Here is an 18367-nt window from a genome sequence, read left to right as displayed (position 1 = left end):
GTGATGCTCTTTGGCTGAACACATATGTTCACCAGTGACCCTTTTGTACAGACTAACATGCCCCCACCTCTCTTGATAGCAACACACATTCCTCGTATACAGATATGAAAATGATTCTCTTCACCTGTCTTGAAGTAATTCAAGTATATCTAAGGCCTAGTCTACGCCAGAAAGCAGGGGCATGCACAAGAAGGGGCAAGCAGAGACAAGGGCCCCCCCAGTAAACAGCGGGGCAAGGAGAGTGAACTCCTCCAACCCCAGGGCTGCCGTGGGGGCACAGTACGTGCCCCTCCAAAAGCGGTCAAATTTAAATTCCTGCACACACTCCTGCTAGAAAGGGTTTGCCAGTATAGTTATACCAGTATGGCTATATTGGCAAAATCTTCTAGTGTAGATGCAGCTTAAACTGGTTTGTCCCTGGTCTGGACAAAATAAGCTATACTGGCAAAACAGGTTTCAGAATAACTGCATCTGTACTAGGGCTTTTGCTGATATGGAAATGTCAAACAAATCACCACGCCAATGGACGTTACTATGCCAGGAACGGTTTTAAGGGCAGAGCTGGTTAAAGGACGAGAGCCGGTGTCTTTGAATGCCATATGTAGCTGAGAGCACCAGTGGAAGTTTAATGTAGGTGAGGGAAAGGAAGAAGGAAAAAAGCAAGATTGCTACATCTGAAAGTTGCTACATCTGATGGGTTAAAGAGTCTGGTTCAGTCCTATGCGTTGAAATTCCAGGTTACGCCCATCCACACAGGAATATGATGCTCCCCAGCTACCATGTGTTACCCCCCATGCACCCATGACCATGATTCTCAGCTGACTGATCCCTCATTGCTCCTATGTGCATAGAAACCACTACTCTACTGCTGTGCTGAAATCACAAGATATTCTTGTGCAAGAGGACCCAGGGATGACAAACACTCATATCCTTTGGGCTAGTCTGTGCTCACAGCCCCATGCAGCTGTGCATTAACCTCCCTGCTGAGAAACGGGGGAACAAGAGTGAAAAGCAGCCCTGACATGGATGGGAGGTTTCACTGGAACCTGTTGCCTGGGGCAGCATGAATCCACAGAGCACCCATGCCTATTCCGAGCCTGTGTGTCTGGGATGCATTTGGTTTTCATCACAACCATTTCTGGCAATGACAGTTTCCTTTCAGTTGACAATGCTGCTAATGACAGATAAGTTATTCTCTCGTTGATGTGGTTTCGGGGCCCAATCCTCTGAGGTGCTTTATGACCTTCACTCCCTGTGGAGTCTGGAGTCTGAGGAATCATGGTCACATGTCAAAGTGTGTCACATTCATGAAATCGATGGGAATGGAGGGCACATGGTCCCTCACAGTATTGTGCCCTCTGATGTCAGAGCTCTCTCATGGTCAGGAGGGATTAGTGGTCAGCCAGAATGGAAAAGAGCGGTTTGAATCTAGGGGCAGGGTTCTCGTGACAGTGCTGTTATTTTGTATTGCCGGTGGTCAAGAATTTGTGATTTCACACAGATTAGAGAATGAATCAGTGGCAGAGTTTGGAGTAAAAGCCAAGATTCCCTCTGCTCTAACCACCAGATATACTCCTTCCCCAGCCTGAACTGACCCCAGGCTATTCTTCAGGGAGGATTGGTCTAAGGAGAGTCCCAGTCACCAGGGACTGGCTCCCCACACAAACACACGCTCCTCCTTCCCAAGTATCCACAAGTACAATATTTACTCCAGGGCAGAGGGTCATCATTTTCACCAGCACACATAAAAATTCAATGCACGCACATTTGTGAATTTATCTCACTATTTATGCAAGTCAAACAGCTCTTCAAGGAGTGTTGTCACCTTAACCACGACAAAAACTGCCTTCCACTTTGAAAAATAATTTCAAGGCGAGTAGAGAAAAAAGTCACTCTTACCACACAAACTTTGAGATGTGAGTTTTCACTGGTTTCACCAACACTGCAACCTTCTGTTAACTTCCATCTTGGCTGTAGCAGGGATGGCAGAGCAGCAGATTGTAACAGCAATAAGCTGCTTCTCATCTGCCTTGGAGGACACTCTGTTACAGAATTGGAAGCAACTAGGAAAGTGCTGCTCATTAGAATAGCTGTGTCTTTTAACTTTGCTTTGTACCATTAGACTGGCCATTAGATTTGAGCTGGAGCTTTGTGCCAGGCTAATAGGCTGCAGCAGTAGAATGAAAAGATGAGACTTCATCAAAATAAAGCACACAAAGTCAGACAGAACACATGCTGCGGGGAACAAGCTGTTAGCAGTTTGTAATGCATCATAAGATCATCCCAGCTCTGTTATCATTACTAACAATTATCATCATAATTCTGGGCCAGATCACTCTCTCCCCATGGGAAAACCCCTGGGAGGGAGTCTGAGGGAGGAGGGGAAGAGAGAAATGCCAGGAAGTCATGCTCCTCGGGTCTCCTGCAAATTCTTCCATTATGCCCTCAGATCTCAAGGATGCCATGAAGTCTATATAGTCTATAGGGCCTGTATGAAGGCCCTGTGCTTCCACACTGACTCCTGGCCACCTATGTCTCCACGTCTGATGACACACAAGCAAAATGGCCTTGGGAGGGAAGGCGAGCAGCTGAACACAGAAATATTAAGAGCCTGAATCTAGTATTAAAGTTTCCCAATATTTCTGTGAGCACTGGGAAAGGAGCATGATGCATGTTCCTTTAGTCTCATTCCTCGCCATGCACCCCCCCTTTTCTTCCCCACGGAGGGGTCAATTGCACAGTCTGGGGCCTGTGGTTGATTGTGCCACAAAAGAAGCTGAGCTCTTGCTCTCTCATGATATGCTCTGAGCGTGCCCCACTCTGCTCAGTCCTGGGAGGATTGGGCTGCATGAATGTTCACGTGAGCCCAGGAGGATAAGTGGCTCGTTGGTGTTATCACTAAGAGGCAAATAACCACAGTGATGGCACTAACACTGGGAACATGACCATGTGGCTTTGGGAGATCACCGGAGCTTGTGAATGAGGCAGTGAAATGTAAAATCCTTGACCAGTTACGCCAGACAGGACAGTCATCATACGTGCCAGAGTCAGGCTCCCCAGAGAGAGAGGCCAACCACAGGCAAATCCAGACACCAGTTATCTCCTCCCCACCACCCCGTGCTCCTGCAAAGAAGTGTCAGTGTATTATCATCACAGGATCTCTCCAAAAGTCAGCACCACCACTCAGCCCTGTGCGCTGCATGGTTTTCTTCTCACACAGCAGTTGTGAGAAGGGAAGTCTATTTGCCAAGAGGGGAGCGCCGTCTGGTGGAAAGTCTTCACTCTGTCCAGCTTGGGCACCACTCTCCAGTCGCTCTGCTCACAGAGCTTGCCTGCTGGCACAGTTAGCAAGTCTCACTTTGAGAGACCAAACAATAGTGTAGCACTGGCCATCAAGCCCCATGCTTTGTGCTTATACAAGCACTGCTAACTGGCTTCAGATGCACAACTGGTATAGGCCAGTCGTGCTTTTACTGTAGCCCAGCTTGTTCCTATGGGCTAGAAATGTCTTTATGCATTAGTCAATTACAAATAAACTCACTTGTACAGCGGAGTCACAGGAGCATTAACAGGGGTAGCAACTTCGGTTATTACATAATAGGGAACCAGCCTCAGATGCTGACAAACCCATGTAAAACCCCAGTTCAAGAACAACACCCATCAGCATGGCTCAAAAATCAAGGGCAGGAGGTGCTAGGCAGGAGCAGAGACATGGGGATGATTCTGAACATAGCAGTGGGACTGGGAAAGCCAAGAAAAGACAAAAGAAGAAGGGCACCCTCAGGGGGCATGAGACATTGACACACCCATTCTGGATGGTGGACCAATCCAGGATGAACTAGATAACACCACCACTTAAATGTGGATACCATCTTTTACCTGTAGATTTCCAAGCATTTTACAAAGACATTATCCCTATTTCACAAGTGGGGAAACTGAGGCACAGAGATGACTGACTTGCCTAAGGTCACCCAGCAGCATGGCAGTGGCAGGGCCAGGAATAGAACATAAGTTTCTTGAGCCTTAGTCCAGAGCCCGGCCCACTAGACCACACTGGAGAGAATTTAGGGGAGTTTCCACTGTTCACATTCAAATACCGTCATGCAGGATTCAAAACAAGACCAGTACCATCAGGGGATCTGTCGGGCATCCTGAGGGCATGAAAATCATTTGGGGTTACACTAGCTTCCCTGGGTCCCAGGGGAAGCTAGGGGGCCCTTGAAGCCAGTGTAACATTTTAAACATTGCAGCTCACCCTCAAAGGTACAGGACTCAGCCCCAGGCAGCCCCAGATTAGCAAGCATCTCACTGTTGCTACCCCTTTGGGACCCTATCCACGGCTTCATACTATCCATGCACTGGCCCTCGAAGGTGCCTGCTCACACATCTCAGGAACTGGGGCCCTTCATAGTACTGCCTTGCCCGGCTCCTGGGGGTCACTGTATATTGCCAGGGGTCTGGCGGGTAAACAGGCTCCTCCTCGCATGACCGGTTTCTCCCATTGCCTGCCTCCTATGGCCTGTCCTGCACAAGGAGCCACAGTGGGAGTGGCTGTGCCCTGCACCCCCAGCAACACCCTCTCATGTAAAGGCCTATCAGAGCAATGAGCCAGGAGTTGCCAGCTGCCTACCCGCCTCTGGGCATAGTGCCCCAGGGCACACTGGGGTGGGCACCAGTATCTCTAGGTGGCACTGTTCAAGCCTGTAGGGAAATTTTTCTACAAAAAATGGGTGCTGTGTTTGTCTCCCCCTCCCGGTTCTTATTTCCCCGCTCACGGTTCTTCACGGTTGCTAAGCTAACTGTTTTCTCCATGTGTTCCCCTCTTGGTGCCATCTTTGGCAGTGGTACAGCCCTGGTCCCAGTGCATAGATACCGCATCACTCCCCCACACAATGCCCAGCACTTTCCCCCCTGCCCTCCTTCCTCCCATGGACCTTTGGGGCTTTGGGGCTCCACATGGGGAAGGGGAAGGCTGGGGAGGTAAATGAATTTCCTTGGGGATGTTTGGGGAGGAAGCTATGCTATGTGTCCTCATTGATGCCTCTGTCCTGTGCTCCCTTGCTCAGGACATATGGAAACACTCATTCTGCTGGGTCCAAACCATCTGGACAGCCCCCAGTGGCGGAAGTGTTTTCTAGGGAGCCCTCATCTGTGTGTCTGTCTGTCTGGTGGTTTGGACGGCGTGTAATTTGGACTTTTATGTAACCCACACCCACCTAGTGCAGTGCTCTGTCCCTGTCTAGCAGTAACTAGAGTCACTTGACGAGACTCTACAGCCTATGACAGTGACCACAGAGGCCTTAGGTCTGATTCCTGCTGCCGATGACCCACCAGGGGGAGTGGTGTTCCTTCTACCTTGCCATGCAGATGGAGCCCCAACTTTTCCCAGATGTGTTTTAAAAAACAGTGTAAAGTTATGACTTTCTATTGCCCCTTGGTCTGGTGTGGCTGCTTGCGGGGGCAAGGGCGTGGGGTCCGAGTTCTGCTCAACTGTCTCAGAGACAGCCTGCACTCATGAAAATCCCTGGGGAGTAACCAGCTCCATCCCTACAGTCCAGCTGTACCCCAGGTGCAGGCAGTCTGGGGTGCTTTTAACACACCCCTTTGGAAACCCCTTGAGTGCAAGCCTATGCTTTGTGCCCATTTTTGTTCCCCAATGGGACACTTTCACCACTTTTAGAAACTGTGGCCCTTAACTATATAATAATCTGTAGGATCACACAGTCTTTGGCATGGACTTCCATCAAAATGAATCTTTACTGATAATCTGGTACAAACCAAACCTTTCATGGTTTCTCTTAACATCAAACATACTACACTAGAGTACACACCATTAATATCTGCTTGAATATCAAAATTATAACATCTTAAATATACATAAATGAAGGACCTCTAAACAGCCATATGAATTTCACTCATTCCAGTGGAGCAGATAGCATTTAGTTTATATAAGAAACTTTCTCCCATCTGGGAAACCTCACTCACAGTAATGGCTCATGAAATCTGACTGCTTCAGTAAGGGCCCAATCCTGAAAGGTACTGCACATCCTCAGCTCCTAACTGGAGTCAACAGGCGTTGAAGTCACTGCACTCCCTGTAAGGGGCACTCAGCAACTTGCAGGAGAAAATGTGAAATACTATAAGTCAAAAGTGTGAACAGTCTAATGCAATTTGACTGAGCATCTTACAATAAATAACCGGGTGAGTTAACAACTAGGGAGCAATGCCTCACCTAATAAGTCATTCAGTGTTAATAACAAAACTGAACTATTGTAAGATTCTTCTCCAAAGGTTTTAACCATGATCCCACAGACATAAAGCACCCAACTTTAAACAAACCCTGGGGTGAAACCCAAGCTCCATTTGTAATGCAAGGGGCGCTGGGGCTCAAGTAGGTTTTTTTACTTTCATAACGGATGCAGCAAGCCCACAGGTGTAAAGCCTAGAGGTGCCAGGGCTTAGCCCTGTCAAGCCCCGGCACAAATTAAGCACTCGGCAAAACATGCAGAGAGCCAGACCTCACCCCAAGAGCTACACACAGGTTAGCCCGCTCCCAGGATCTGTTGCATTAATTTTGGTGGAATAAATGGGCCTAGAAAGTCAATGGCATTAATGTGACCCTGGCACATACAACACTAAACAGTTAAAAGTGGTTGGGAGGTTAGAGTACAGAAATACAACAGCTTCCCCAGCTCAGAAGGGGAAAGGCCAGTAGCAGGGATGGGGATAGGCCATTATTCCCCCCATCATCAAAGCCCCACAAGGAATCTGTGAGAGATCTGATGCATCTGTGCCATTCTTCTCAGGAACAAGAAAGAACTGGAGGAATAACACAACAGGAACCCAGAGCACTGACCAGCTAGAAGAGATGATGCTACAGCAATCAACAGCCATTTGCAAAATGGCCACTGTGGGGCTGCAGCTGGTTGGCTCTAACAAATTTAAAGGGCCAAGCTCAGAAAGGCGTGCTGGGCAAAAAGTTCTTATTAGAGGGAAATCCTGCACTGGGAAAAGTTAAGAGGGATGCGAATGTAACGCTGACAGACCCCGGTATCGAAGCGGGGACCTCTTGAGCTCCTTGAGTCTCTACCACAGGAGCTAAAAGCCAACTCCCTATTAGCTAAGGCTGTAAAGCAAACTCATTTTATCTATCTCTTTAAGTGGTCTTGGTGCCAGTCGATAGGACAGAACACCACACCCAGGTGTGTGCGTTACACAAAAGTTACTGAGGAAGGAGCTTCAGTAAGACACACCTGTATCGTAGTAGCCTCTGGCTGCATTTATTTTGTTACAAAGCCCCTCTGTGTTATGAGCCCACACACACTTATTGTTAGGGAGGGTTTCCAGGGCAATTCCTGGGAGTATGGCGCAAATAAAGCTGTGCAGTCCAGGAGCTGGGGTAGAGGTGTTGGGGACACTGGGGCATGGCCACTAGGTAACTAGAGGGGATGGAAGATCACGAGTGTCGGTGAAGCCCCCTCGCACTAGGCCCAGGTGTCGTTGGCCCCCCCTCCCACCTGGAGGCACTCGCAGCAGCTCTGCGTACTAGGCCGAAGTGTCCTTGGCCCCCCCGCCTGGAGGCACACACAGCAGTTATGCTGAGAATCTGCAACAATATGTTGCGGAGTCAGACTGCCTGAAACTAAGCAAGGCCAAACAGGGCAGATATGGAAGAACAATGCTGAATAAAGCAGCTTTATGTATGGTTTAAGAAATGATACAGAGAACCAGGGAACTAGCTGGGTACTGGATTGGCTGGCTATATGGATACTTGGGGCAGCTTGCTATTGGATAAGTATGCTGGGAAAAAGGATGTATAAAAGCCTGTGTAACTTCCTGCTCTGTGTGCAGGATTTGAGATTCAAATCTCCCTGTACCTATTTGAAGCTTCAAATAAACTTTTCTGCTTCTCCACCCCGTTGTGATTATTGGGTGTAGCACACCGGGTAACGAACCACTCAAGCTGTTGTTCAGCCTGTCGGCACTGGGTGCCGGCAACAGAGGGATAGAGCATCCCACCACGCAACCACCCAGAGCCGGTGTAGAGATACAAAGCTTCCATGTGGAAAGCCTTGGTGGCCTTGTGTGCATCATCCCCACTCTGTGTGGCTCTCTGCATCTGTGGGGGGAGTCCCGTGTTCATTTCACAAGGAGGCAAACCTCCTTCCTTGATTGGGCAACGTGGGGGAACAGAGTGGAGAAACTGCACAGTCTGAACGGCCCACTCTCCTGGGCTTTTCTACAGGAGGGATCAGTCTGCCTGAGAGTAATTCATCCTAATGAGTCAAAGCCCTTCAAAGCTTGATCAATATTTTGTTCATACTCTTCATTTTATTAATAGGCAGCAAATGGAGTTAAAATGAAAACAGGAAATCAGACTTTCTTAGGTTATCATGCAAAATGAAGACTCGACTCAGCTAATCCCCCAGTCAACTGGTGGTATTCAGTCAGAGTGTAAAGGGAAGTGAATGAAGATTGTTCAACAATCATCCCTGTTTGCCCCCCCAAAAAAAACCCTAAAATGTGTAGCGCCCTCCAAACCGTACTGCGGCTTATGTCAGAAGCAGTGGAGTAAAAATGAGGCTGTGAGTTCACATGATTGAAACAGCAGCAGTGCAAGGTAAGATTGACATAAACATCAGTCATTACAACCAGGTGACTGGCAGAACACGAACATCCCCATAAGTGCCTAAACTCTACGGAAACCCTTGACTTTTGCTCAGCCTCAGCATTGTTTGACACTGAGCTACAATTAACCCACAGGGATGTCAAGCTTATGCATTAGCCACCATTGCTGAGCATTCCCAGTTGACTGGGGTCTGATTTGAGCTCCTGAGCTTTCCTGTGGACATCAAGTCGCATCCTGAATAAAGTCTGCATGAAGTTGACTTCTTGGCCTGTGCCGTGGTCATGCAGAACTGAGCAGGTGGGGTTGCAATGGGGCCATGGACAGTTATCAATCAGATGGAAGGGACAACTTCTCATGGGGATCTTTGGGGCTTTATTGCTGTCTTGAAGGCTCTTCTCCCAGCACTGCAAGGCTCTGGCCAAAGAAATGCCCTTCACTTGAAATCCCAGCCAGTAGCTACAATATAAGAAGAGGAGGAAGATGATTACCGAAAAGTGATTACATTGACAAATAACCAATAGAGATGGGGCTAGCTCAAGAGAGAGACTTCTTGTTCTGATTTTCCTTCGCTGATTATTATTAAATAATTCATATTAATAGGAATATTAACTTGGAGACCAATCCTGCAACCACAATTGGGCACAGCACTTAATACTTGAGTCCCATTGGAGTAATAGGACTATCATGACCATAAGCACTAGCCCAGCCATAAGAATTTGCAGGATTGTAATGCCTCAGCACTGATTTGTTTCATTTTGCTAAACAGCGGCAGAAATCTACCTAAGCAATGAGATTCCTGCAGGCAGCACATAAAGGGGCAGCAGACTGAGGGGAGCGCTGAAGATGTGTGTAGCCAGACAATATTTGTTAGACAGAGTCATGCTGAGAACTAACATGACCTAATACTTGAAAGATGAACAGACATTTAATCCACTTAGGTGACATCTAGTAGGGCAAGGAAATGAAGAAGGCATCTTTGCTCACCTTTTTGTAATCAGCGTGTGAGACAGGCATGCAGGTGCAAACACAGCTCTGTGGGAAAGGGAAACACAGACAAGTGACAGACAAGTGACACAAAATACCCTCTGCACATCCTAGTGAAAACATCCTTTCCTATATTTATATAGGACTTCCCAGCCCACTGCCATTGACTTCTGTGAACAGGATTGTGATACCCTTGGTCACAGAGAGCCAGGTTCTCATCTGGTGTAAATTGTCAGAGCTCTGTGAAACTAGGACTACATAAGAATGGCCATACTGGGTCAGATCAAAGGTCCATCTAGCCCAGTATCCTGTCTTCTGACAGTGGCCAATGCCAGGTGCCCCAGAGGGAATGAACAGAACAGGCAATCATCAAGTGATCCATCCCCTGTCGCCCATTCCCAGCTTCTGGCAAACAGAAGCTAGGGACACCATCCTGGCCCATCCTGGCTAATAGCCATTGATGGACTTATCCTCCATGAACTTATCTAGTGCTTTTTTGAACCCTAAACTATTTGAACCCTGCACTATTTACACTAGCTGAGGATCGGCCCCTTTGAGTAGTACTTTTTTAGGTCTTGTCTACACAATGGGGTAATGTGCTCCATGGGGGTGTGCTTTTTAAAGCACATTAACATGTTGGGCATGAATTGGTCCATGTAGACACTGCTGGTGTGCATTAAAGGTTAAAGTGCACCAGAAGGGTCTACAGATCAATTAATAGACAACACGTCAATGCACTTTGGAAATCACACCCCCATAGAATGTATTACCCCGTCATGTAGACAAGTCTTATGGCACAAGTAGTCCAGTGGTTGTCAGTTACTATTCAGCTGTAACACTATCATGGAATGCTAATAGTTGATGCCCAGATTAGCTCATCAAACGAGTGTTACATTTCCGCAGGCTCAGTAATTAGCAGGAGTGTATTAGATGGTGAGCATATGTAACCTGATTTTATTTTATAAGAACAAATTCTGTCTTCAGTTGCCTCCCTGTGGTGGTCAACCTTTGGTATTTATTCAACACAAAGTAGCATAATACTGACGGGACATCACGCAATGAGTTCCTAAGTTCTCGCCCAAGGTTTTGTAGGTAGTTCCATTGATTTTCTGTTAGGAGCTGACTTCCAAGATGGATATTTTCTAATTTCAGCTGCTCCTCATCGAACAGCCACTGAACCACAAAAACTGGAGCTGCAGAAGAAAGAAAGGCACCCTAGAAAATTGTAGATTAAGTCAGTAATTGACATTAGCATACAGGGCCAGATCCTGCAGCTCCAAAAAAACACCAGTAGCTAGAGGCTAATGCTGATTACGCTAGTGCCCATGAGCCCATTCATAGACCAGACTCTCCTTGTTCTAGGCACTGTACAAACCCAGAACAAAAATATGGTCCCAGCCCCAAAGAGCTGCAGAAATGTTCAACTCCCACTATGCATCATGGGAGCTGCTGGATGCTGAGCACCTCTGAGAATCCAGCCCCAATTAAAGTCAGTGCAGGATCAGAGTCAAACGCTGAGAGAAGATGAACTTACATTTCAAGGATGAATACAACCTATATCCAAGGAAGCACTGCCACTCGTTAACTCTCTTGAACTGCTGTTTACATTTTTCTGGAAGAATTCCATTCCACATCCTAAAAAGCCATGGCCAGAAAACATTAGTGGGAAAGAGAAAGGTGGTGTTACCTTAAACTAATATGTTTTTAAAAAAAAAGATAAAATAAAAGCTATGTGTCTAAAACCAATTGTTCATGTGAGAAGAACACAATACATCCAGCATAAGGAATACATGGCATATTGTTCAGTCCGAGGGAAGCTCTCTTCTTTTGAACATAGCAATGCCTGTTTTCTTCCTGAAAGTGCTGTGATGGCCAGTAAAGCCGGGTAACTTTCAGTTCATGATAATGATCAGCTTGTCTATAAGAGCTTCACAGAGAGGTACATTTGCAGCAGGTTATTTTCCCTTTTGGGGTTGCAAGATGAAGCTGCAAGATTTACATGCACAGTTTAATTCCAGGTGCCAGTCCAAGTGCTTGTGCCCCTCACTACCTGACCGAAGGTGCAGATCAGGTAGCCAGAGGTGCAAGAACTCATATTTGAATCATTTTACGGGCACAAATTTTGCAGGCATAGCAAAAAACACCCCAAGGTTACAACCCACAGTCTCAAGTACCTGAGTCCTTTCTTGATTGCACCCACTGGGGCACAAGAGGCAGCATCTGAACAATCAGATTGCCTTGGATGTTTAATGTCCAGGAACCAGCCAGAGTCAACAAGTCCTCTGACCTGGACTGCCTGAGCCTCCAGCTCCTCCAGAAGGGCCACCACCCTCTCCAGGTTCAGTAGCACACCAGTCCCACCAGCACTGAAGAGAAGAAAGGCATCAGTTATCTGGGTCCCCAGACGGAGCCCTGCTTGTGCTTCCGGCACTCTTTGCCAGCACTTTCTGCGGCAAATACAGGAAATGGAAGCAGTGCACTGTAGTCACTTTAAAGCCCACTATCATTGTAATCCCACCTGCTGCTAACTGTTCCCACCAGAGATGGAGTGGGAACAAAGGGCTTTTGGACAGAAATATTTGAAGTTAACTGGAAAGCTAAGGGAGGTGCAGGTGTTGCCTCCTTTATTCCCTCTGCTTTTATTTATTTATTTTTGATAAAACTGTCTAGCCCTCAATAGACAGCCCTGGACACCAGCACCCTTTGCTCCTCTGCAGAACTGATGCAGTCTAGGCAGCAGTGGCTCCAGCTTCCCCACACGGCCTTGTCAACGTGCTACAGACCTGGGCAAAAAGGACTATCTAAGGCTTCGTGCCCATTCACTCCGTGCCCATTCACTCTCTGCAGAGACCAAAAGCAGTCAGTGCCCACTGTGATTGGGTTCTAACAGCCTGAATGTGCCCTGCCTCCCATTGATTTCAACAATCAGGCCCCTGCTCCAGTTTCAAGTGCCACAGCTTTTCAGTCTTTCCATCGACTTCAGTGGACTTTGGAGCAGGCCCCGAGAGCAATGGGGCCACTCAACACAGAGCACATCCCTTACACAGAAAACACTGCAGTGTGGAGCCAGTGCAGTACTCTGGAACCCGACTGCGGCTGTAAGTTGTAGTGGTTGGGAGCATTACTGTGTCATCTGTTGTCATTTTTATATGAGAAATAAGTAAAAGCAACCTTCCTCGACAGATTCAGCTGAGGCCTTGCTAGCCCAAGATTTAGTACAGAGCATGTTTGCAATGGTAGTGTGCTCCGAAAGATAGTGTTGTCCAGTGGGCAGGGCGCTGGTCCACGACTCTGGAGACTACGTTCTATTCCCACCTCTGCCACTGATCTGCTGTGTGACCTCGGGCAAGTCACTTCATAGAATCATAGAATCATAGAATATCAGGGTTGGAAGGGACCCCAGAAGGTCATCTAGTCCAACCCCCTGCTCGAAGCAGGACCAATTCCCAGTTAAATCATCCCAGCCAGGGCTTTGTCAAGCCTGACCTTAAAAACCTCTAAGGAAGGAGATTCTACCACCTCCCTAGGTAACGCATTCCAGTGTTTCACCACCCTCTTAGTGAAAAAGTTTTTCCTAATATCCAATCTAAACCTCCCCCATTGCAACTTGAGACCATTACTCCTCGTTCTGTCATCTGCTACCATTGAGAACAGTCTAGAGCCATCCTCTTTGGAACCCCCTTTCAGGTAGTTGAAAGCAGCTATCAAATCCCCCCTCATTCTTCTCTTCTGCAGACTAAACAATCCCAGCTCCCTCAGCCTCTCCTCATAAGTCATGTGCTCTAGACCCCTAATCATTTTTGTTGCCCTTCGCTGGACTCTCTCCAATTTATCCACATCCTTCTTGTAGTGTGGGGCCCAAAACTGGACACAGTACTCCAGATGAGGCCTCACCAGTGTCGAATAGAGGGGAACGATCACATCCCTCGATCTGCTGGCTATGCCCCTACTTATACATCCCAAAATGCCATTGGCCTTCTTGGCAACAAGGGCACACTGTTGACTCATATCCAGCTTCTCGTCCACTGTCACCCCTAGGTCCTTTTCCGCAGAACTGCTGCCTAGCCATTCGGTCCCTAGTCTGTAGCGGTGCATTGGATTCTTCCATCCTAAGTGCAGGACCCTGCACTTATCCTTATTGAACCTCATCAGATTTCTTTTGGCCCAATCCTCCAATTTGTCTAGGTCCTTCTGTATCCTATCCCTCCCCTCCAGCGTATCTACCACTCCTCCCAGTTTAGTATCATCTGCAAATTTGCTGAGAGTGCAATCCACACCATCCTCCAGATCATTTATGACTTCAACTCTTTGTACCTCTGTTTCCTGTCTGTCTGGTCTATTTAGATTGTAAGCTCTTGTCTCTTACCATGTGTTTGTTCAGTGCCTAGCACAAAGGGGCCCTGATCTCGGTTAGGGCCTTGGGATACCACAGAAGCACAAGCAGTTAACGACACTACTAAGAAGGGTTTTGAGAACTTCTCACTTTGGCACTCTCACAGCTCTAGGCCCATCCTTACCTCGCCCCAGCAAGCAGGACCACTTTAGCTTGCTTAATTCCCTTAGGAACCAGGTCTTTAATCACCTCCTGGATAATTAGCGATCCCATGAAGGCATAGTCTGCTAGAAGAAAAAGTCTGAGTTAACACTGACTGTGTCAAAGGATCTACTAGAATTGGGGAGCAGCATAAATATGGCTGCCTACCTTGCTGTGACTTGGGCAAAGATCCACTCCAGATATCACTCGAGCAGTAAGGTACAAACCTAGGCAGAGGTAGCAAAGGAAAGGCACACAGTTATGGTCATCAGAAAGCACCTGAATAGACCGGAGAAACTCCTACTCCTTTCCCACCACATCATCTACTCAGCATTGGGATTATTTTGGACAGAGGTTCCCAGCATACAGGTACAAACAAGCGTGAGGGAGTCACTACCACCTTGCCTTTCCCATGTTGCTAAATGAGAGAGGGGTCTTGGCTAGATCCTAGCTAGATGGCAAGGGGGTTCCTGTATGGAAAAGGCTGAGAACCACTGATCCATGGCTTTGCCCCATGAGTGATGCGAGATTAGATTACACGAAAGTGAGTCACTAAATATCCCCACCCTCCAGCTGTGGCAGCTCCAACCCTCCTTACTTCAGCACCTCGCAGTCCTTTCAAGAGGAGCCACACAGTTACCCAGAGAGTACAGTAGGTGTCACTCGGTGTCATTTGTAATGAGCAGTCAGAGCAGTAACTGGCCAGGAGCTGCTGTGAAATGTAAGTGGTAGTACAGTGCCTGGGAAGGTCCTTACACTGCATTGGCGTTCCACCAGTGAGGGCTCTCCTCCATCTGGGCAGACAAAATGCCTGTCCCTAGAGTCACAGACACACAACACAAAAGAGACATGTTGTACGAGACATGGTCTCAGAAAACCAGACCAAGAGCAGCAGCTTTCTCAGCTTCGAGAGCCAGGCATAATCCCTGTAAGGATCTCACAGTTTCCCCTCCTGTCTCACCTTCTTCCCAGGCTGTCACCCACCCATGTCACCCTCTCCCTCTAGAATCACAGAAGCGTAGTGCTGGAAGGGACCTCAATAGGCCATCTAGTCCATCCCCTGTGCTGAGGCAGGACCAAGTATTCCGAGGCCGTCCCTCTCATTCCACATTAAGTTCAGACTCCATCACTCTTCTCACAACTTCTGCCTATTCCTTATGCTTCTCTCCAGCATTTCTCCTATCTGCTCCCTTTGGCTGCACACTCTGACCCGAGCCAGGAAAGCACTTAAGCATGTGCGTAATACCATCTTACTGTACCTCAACAGACCCACTCACAACCTTAAAGTGAAGCCGGTGTTGAAGTGTTTTGCCATAGTGCTCAGCAGCTGGCAGGATCAAACGCTTTGTCTCCTTCTTCCACTCAGTTTTCGGCCTTCTTTTATGCCCCCCTCTCGTCCCCCTTGTGCTTGGAACATGCCCATACCTGACCTGCTGAAAACACACTCCCTCTCCTCCTTCAAATCCCGCCTAAAAACCTAACCTCTGTCATGAAGGCTTCTTCAGAGGCCTCCCCACAAGGAGGATTCTTTACCGGCTTCCAGTGGAAATATAGTCCTTATGTATCACAATTATAGGAGTTACATTCTGAAATCACGGTCAGGAACATAAAGCCTGATTTTCCTCTCTGCTCAGAATCAGCATAAACCCAGAGTAACTCCACTCACTTCCGTGGAGTCATTCCAGACTTGCACCTGTTTAGTTGAGAGCAGAATCCATCCCCTTATCTTTTCACAGAGCCATGTGAAAGAAGGAATAATACAGCAATTGCAGCGAGTACCTTTCTTTGTTTGAGGCCACTCAGAGGAGCTCATTAAGCGACGGATATTTTTATATCTGGTATCACATGTTTCTTTATTATAACAGCACCAGCCACCTGAATGGGAGCAAGAAGATTGTCTTAAAACCTTCATATCTCATCTGATTGAATTAAAATTAATTTTTGACTATACCATTCAGTCAATGTCATCTTTGATTCTTGACACTCTAAAAGCTGGGTCTTTATTCTCATCTCACACTGGTGTAAATCAGAAGTAACTCCACTGAAATTACTGGAGTTACACTGATCGATGAATGTGCGTTCAGAATCAAGCCCAACTTTTCTTCACAATTCCTTGCCTCATTACTGCATTGTCATTTCCTACTGTACCTTCTAAGAATATGATCCATCTCTTGCTCCCTTTGTGCTCCCTTAAGTAATACCTGCAAATGGTGGAGAAGGAAAGTAAACACAAATCAGACTATTTTTTCCTGTTACGCTGTTCGTGAAAAGCAGGAGAGTTCTGATGTGATCATTACCCAGCTGTTGTCCCATCATTGCAGGTGACCAGGGGGTTCTTCAGAAAGAAAAGTTTCATGTCCTTGGGTGCCTTCTGAGCATGCCAAGAAGCAAGTGAGGTGCTTCTGAGCTGTGGTGCCAAGGCATCTTCCACAGGAGGAAGAACTCCCACAGAGACATCTTCCTCACCAGCAGTGTGCTCCAGTTCCCCACTGGGGTTAGGGCCCTTTCGATTCTGGGCAGGAGTCTTCATGCGAGCTTTGGAATTACATTTGCTTTGAGACACCACTTCCCCCAGGAGCAACAAAGTCACCAGTGCCCCTAGGATCTTCATAGTGACTGCCTCCTCCTGACTGAACAGGCAAAGAATAAATCCCTGGTATAATAAAAGGGCAAAGTGAAAATCTGAAGAAAGCGAAGTTTAAGAAAGACAGTGTCAGGAAGAATTAAGCCAGCAAGGAATGGACCTAGCCATATTCACAGGCATAGGCATGTTACTACACTATAGAGATGACACCCCAAAGCTGAACTAGCATCACATACCTTAAAGAATAGCTGGTCAATTGCTGATCTTCAACTGAAGCATTCTAACAAGTGCAATATCATAGGCAAGGTACGTCCCTGATGGCCAAAGAATGAAGATCTTGGGTTGGAAGCCCAGGAGGAGTGCTCAGATCACAGCTCCCAAGTGAACTTTATATTGTCCTCATATGGAACATATTTCTTCCCTCTTTTTCCTTTTTTCTTTTCTTTGAACTATCGCCAAGGTTGAGCAGATGACAGGGGCTGGAGAAATGAAACTACACCCCGTGCTGAATAAGTTGCAAGACTTCCTTGCAAGCACTTTGATCTTGAAAGTTACATACTTAAAATTTCTATAATTTTATCCCCGTTTTGCTTGCTGCTTTTCGGAGGGTGGGGGAGAGTATGATCTGATGATATAAGCTTTGGCAATTCACCTCTGTGGGATGATTTTTAATTGTTTCATGCATAAGAAATGCTAGGGGTTACATTTGTACTTGGTAAGAGCTTTCAATTCACTGTCTCATCAAACAACCTCAGCACCAGTTTTTCAACTTTTTCAGTGAATACTGTATCTTTCCCCTAGTTCATGTTTTTGTCAGATTTATAGAGTATCAGCACAGAAATCATAAAATAGTGCTCTTAAATATATTAGAGCTAGTTGAATTATTCATTAAGAATAAATGATCTGATGAAGTTATTCCCCTTTTTCAAATGAATCAGTCATGAACCAATTCAGATTTCTGCAAATGTATTTGTAATTAGTTTGGATGAACAACTTGGAACGAATGGATTACTTGAGTACTGATCACCTTCAATATTTGCTAGTCATTTGTTAATTGGGCTGTGTGATTGGTCACCTCTGTGACATGGTATTGCTTCAGCTCCCTGATTGGATGATTGAAAGTTTTAAAACAGAATAATGAATTACAAATAACAAAAAATGATGGATAATTTTGTATGCGTGTAAATACAGATATTTGCACGAGGAACAGCCAACCCCCCAAAAATTTGTATGAAAAAACCCTATTAACAAATAATTAATAAAGGACAGGAACACGATCGAACAGCCATTCATAATTTGAATGAAGATTTTCTAACACAGGTTCTACTGAATTCAGTAGAGATACACCAGTGTAAAACTGGAGTGAGATCAGAATCAAGCTATTTGGTCACAGACCTAAGAGAAAAAGAATGTCAGAGCATACCCTAACCTCTGTTTTATTTCATTTTGTAAAATACAGTCTATGTTCCTTAATCAGGTGGAAGATCATCAAGATAGAAAAGAGTGTTCAGTGTCACAGACCCAACTGGCTATAAAAATCTACATCATAAGTTAAACTTCTAGTCCAATGTAACTATTTCTTCCTCCCTTCCATTTAGCGAATTGGAAAAAGAAAAGAAAACTCTGTGCTCTTACC

At 46.5% G+C, this 18367-nt stretch overlaps 1 protein-coding gene across 1 annotated transcript; it reads right to left on the bottom strand.

Moving 5' to 3' along the window:
• Positions 1-8550: 8550 nt before the first annotated feature.
• On the bottom strand, positions 8551-17247 carry LOC141994890 (palmitoleoyl-protein carboxylesterase notum2-like). Its single transcript, XM_074965370.1, has 12 exons — positions 16968-17247; positions 16445-16800; positions 16296-16348; positions 15927-16022; positions 14904-14964; positions 14316-14374; positions 14131-14233; positions 11788-11979; positions 11148-11248; positions 10659-10806; positions 9614-9661; positions 8551-9085 (listed from the first exon to the last, which is right to left on the bottom strand). Exons 2-12 carry the CDS (start codon positions 16756-16758, stop codon positions 8782-8784), a joined length of 1479 nt encoding a protein of 492 aa, XP_074821471.1. The 5' UTR covers positions 16759-16800; positions 16968-17247; the 3' UTR covers positions 8551-8781.
• Positions 17248-18367: the final 1120 nt, after the last annotated feature.

The sequence above is a fragment of the Natator depressus genome, chromosome 10, assembly GCF_965152275.1.
Source record: "Natator depressus isolate rNatDep1 chromosome 10, rNatDep2.hap1, whole genome shotgun sequence".
NCBI classification, from domain to species: domain Eukaryota; kingdom Metazoa; phylum Chordata; order Testudines; family Cheloniidae; genus Natator; species Natator depressus.
The sequence above is the reverse complement of the archived record's forward strand: the minus strand, read 5'-3'. Positions and strand labels throughout refer to the sequence as shown.

Excerpts from the sequence above, each read along its gene's own strand:
- LOC141994890 (XM_074965370.1), bottom strand. The coding sequence starts at position 16,758 with ATGAAGATCCTAGGGGCACTGGTGACTTTGTTGCTCCTGGGGGAAGTG. Across the intron at positions 14,234-14,315 it reads TTTGCCCAAGTCACAGCAAG|CAGACTATGCCTTCATGGGA; the intron begins GTAGGCAGCCAT and ends TTTTTCTTCTAG. Across the intron at positions 9,662-10,658 it reads AACTCATTGCGTGATGTCCC|AGCTGTGTTTGCACCTGCAT; the intron begins GTCAGTATTATG and ends CCTTTCCCACAG.